Source organism: Monopterus albus, unplaced genomic scaffold (assembly GCF_001952655.1).
Source record: "Monopterus albus unplaced genomic scaffold, M_albus_1.0 scaffold107.1, whole genome shotgun sequence".
Lineage (NCBI taxonomy): Eukaryota > Metazoa > Chordata > Actinopteri > Synbranchiformes > Synbranchidae > Monopterus > Monopterus albus.
The window spans coordinates 1,185,813-1,189,522 of NW_018127987.1; the positions used below are offsets into that span (position 1 = coordinate 1,185,813).

The 3,710-nt window shown below is 42.2% G+C and overlaps 1 protein-coding gene across 4 annotated transcripts in view; it reads left to right on the top strand.

The window, feature by feature from the left end:
- Positions 1-3,710, top strand: part of cicb (capicua transcriptional repressor b) — a 39,420-nt gene that overhangs the window by 20,750 nt on the left and 14,960 nt on the right. For all 4 annotated transcript variants that reach the window (XM_020610797.1, XM_020610798.1, XM_020610796.1 and 1 more), the window contains exons 3-4: positions 2,810-2,959; positions 3,106-3,280. In XM_020610797.1, coding sequence (XP_020466453.1) covers positions 2,810-2,959; positions 3,106-3,280 — 325 coding nt within the window. The remainder of the gene's footprint in view (positions 1-2,809; positions 2,960-3,105; positions 3,281-3,710) is intronic.

The following is a 3,710-nucleotide window of genomic DNA, read 5'->3' on the forward strand; positions in this document are numbered from 1 at the left end:
GGAAAGAGAAAGAAAGGGCCAAGGTTTGCGAGAGCGAGAGAGGAACGACAAAAAATTAAATAAAGAAAGGAGTAAACTCGGGCTGGGAGCTGTGGAGGTGCGATACGAGGACTTTTCTGGAGTCAAACAACACACGTAACACCAAGTATAAAACGGACTGCACGGTGTGCGCGCCGATGTCGTCCGCACGAAGTGGCTAGCTAACCCGCTGGAGACGGACGGACCCCACCAACGGCTACATCCAAATATACTGTACCGCTTCTTTTTAAATCCCTGTAGTCGGGCTCTGGTCTTGTATTTCCAGCCACTCGTTTGCTACCTTAAGTGCTTGACCGAGGAGGAGACGGAAACACAACTGCGATTCATCCCTGTTTTCTCCGCGCTGACTGAAGCCATGAGTGCTCACCATGGTCGCTTTTATTGCTGTGTTGTAGTCTCATCAGTTGCTAGCTAACGTCATGTTTATGGCCAAATTGGTCTGGTAGGATAGGAGTTGGAAAATTGTACAGATATCAGATGAGCACTAAGTACTAGTAGTGACGACACTGTCGTGATAGCTCCTGATGATCAAACTGATGGATAGCAGGCTTGTAAGCACTGTGTGATGGATGAATGCACCAGATTTACAGTCAGCGGCATCTGCTTATGCGTAGTAAACAGGGATAAACACAAGTTGGTCGCTATCCTTTTGTAGGTGATTTTGTATGTTGGCAGGTGTTAAGTAAATGTTAGGTTAAGACAGGTGCATAGTATAAATCTGATGGGAAAGTAATGAGAAAAATAAGTTAGTATTTGGCGAAATGCACTTGTCAGACAGTCTTCACTGGATTATTTTGGCAGTTACTTCGTGCGAATACGCGTGTGTAGTTGAGCCATGAGAACAATTGCGTTTCTTTTGCCTGTGTCTGCGCGGCGGGTGCACGACCAGGGGCGTTCCCGAGAGGTTGGTTCAATTTGGAGCTGTGCACTTGAGGCTCCGGTTGTTGCAAGAAGCAGCTAAATCAGCCTCTCTGTCCTTTAGTATATGAATTGGTGAACATTAATGTGTTTTTGTTTGAGTAAACTGTGCAAACGTGGGTAAAAGCGGATTCTTACTCCGCCTTTCAAAGTTAGACGAATCACCTTAGCTTTGATCTCCCCAATTTTCGTGTTGCAATGCTGTTAATCCTGATCGATACGGTGCGCCTTACAGCAGCCCTTTAGCTATTCGACTCGGGGGCTCTGTGCTCCTTAATACCTGATCACCAACCTGAAGCTGTATTGTAGCGCAAATCAAGGTTTGACATGGCCTAGAAAGACTGCGTAGTTTCCGGGTGGATGTTTTAATCCAGGCCGTGGATGGGTTTAAGGCCCTGTTAACCCCTTCATCGCCGAGCTGCAGTAGTAATGTAAACAAACAGGGAGAGAGGGCATCGGGGGTAATTAGACCAAAGGGAGGAGGAGCATGCCTTCGATCATAATCATCTTTTAAGTGGATATTTTATACACTGTTGCTTTCTTACAAATCAGACTTTTTTTTTTATTATAATCGTTTATTGTACATTTTGTCCACTAATGTTTGTTACGTGTGCGTATAAGGTTGCGGCATTCTGAGAGAGAGAGACTCAACTTGACATGCGTATTCCATTTTTACACGCATCAGAATAAAACGATTACCTCTCAGTGCTACATCTTAAAATCCTTATGAGTGTAGGGTATGATGCAGTAGTTACTGTGAATGATGACTGCAACCTGTAGGGATGAAACGGATACAGTCACCACTGAGCACTTCTCGTCATCTCTGAGCTTCCCGGCAATAACAGCTCGAGGTTTTGGATTAAAGATGTTTCCTTACCCGGAATTTTGTTCATTGTAGAAGAGATGTTTTAAAAGGACATATCACAGTTATTTTTTTGGCGAAACATTAAGGATTTCATTCAACCATGTTCTCGTCAGAGAATCCTCAGTATCTCCGCCAAGGATTAAGCATGTTTGGTCAGTTCATGTCACTTACCTTACTGTTTCAAATAAAATTATTGTTTTTTTGTTGTTGTTTTTCCCCATATCTGTGTACATAAAGCAGTATGTCATTATTGTTCAGCTGTAGCACAATGCAGTCCTGTGTTGAATGTGGTGAATTAACAGCAGATGGAACCTGCTTTTGAAGGGTTAAAGGAGATATTTTATTTGAAAGTTTTTCCTTAATATATTTTTTCAATAACAGGAACCAAGTTAGTATGACTTATATAGTCCTTTATTGATTTATGAAGGTTGAAAGTGGACCAGCTTCTGTTCTCTGTCCAATCTGTTATTGAGAACAGAGAGTCCTATGGTACATCTGCTGTTGATGGAGTTATTTAACCACACAAGTGGCAGGAGGTGTGCAACTATGACTGTACTGATATTCTCTGTAGGTTTTAAAGTACTGATATTGTTCTTTTCTGACAGGTAAATAACCTTATTCACTTATTGTCTGATATGTTAACTACCCCCTGGTTTGATGGCCAAAATGAAAGCCAGCAGTGCTCAGCATATCCCATAACATAAACATTGCACTCTGTGCCTGATTTTATTACATTTAATTATTCCATCAATTCAAATGATTAAAAAAACCTGATGGATGATTACATTGCAAACTAATTTTAGAAAATATATTTGGTGATTGGAGTAGGAATGGATTACCAAATAAGGAAATTGCATCTTGTTAACCTCAATGTAAGAAGGTCTGGTTGTTTTTAATGTGATATTTGAGCATGGGAGGATGTTCTGCAGTTACAGACATCTGATGGTGTTGGCTGTTGGCAATTAACACCATCATTTTCCTCTGCAGTGTGGACCAATGTAGAGCCCCGGTCAGTTCCCGTCTTCCCTTGGCATTCATTGGTCCCTTTCCTTGCACCCACCCAATCAGATGCCTCTTCTCAGCCGGGAGAGGCCCAGCACCCAGTCAGCCACCCTCAAGCAGCCAGTCTGAAGACAGGTACAGAATACCTTTATGGCTGAATTAAAGGTTTATGTATTAGAGCTTTGATATAACTTTTTTGGGGACTTTCATTCTGTTTTGAGCACCACATATAGTTTACCTTTCCCTGAACAAGTATGCAACTTTTTGTTGTTTTTCCTAAGAATGTCAGAGGGTGGCAGCGCAGACACTGGAGCCTGCAGAGGCACCTCCCGCTGTAGAAAGATGTCCCCCATCTCGGCCTCCCCCCTCTTCTGATGAACCACTTCCAGAGAAGGATAAAGGAGATGCAGAGAGGGAGAGGCCTGATAGCGAGACAGAGAGTGATGTGGATGACCCGTAAGTACAGGTTTTTTGTTCGTTTGTGATTTCATTTGTGGAACTGTGAGGTTATAGGAATACATAAAGACACACATTAAACTTACTGTATACTTTTATGAGTGTCTGAATATAAAAGTGGTTATGTATTTATCCAAGTCAGTCTTCACAGTAATTTTTCTGTGTGGTGCTGTGTACCCACACCTACAGTAAGGGAGTGTGATATTTTCTGTATCCTCACGCTAATTTTGGGCATAAGAGCTCAATGCCAGAACAAAGCAGATGGGAACAAAAGCATTCCATCTCTCAGCTCTATCACTATATGAAAGGCAGTGGCCAGGCTGTCAGCTATTGAAATGGATGAGCTATCTGCTGATGTATTTCATGGGAGATGAAATATTTGTGCTCTGATAGATGTGCAGCTCTAAGGTAAATAATACCTGATGTGAAG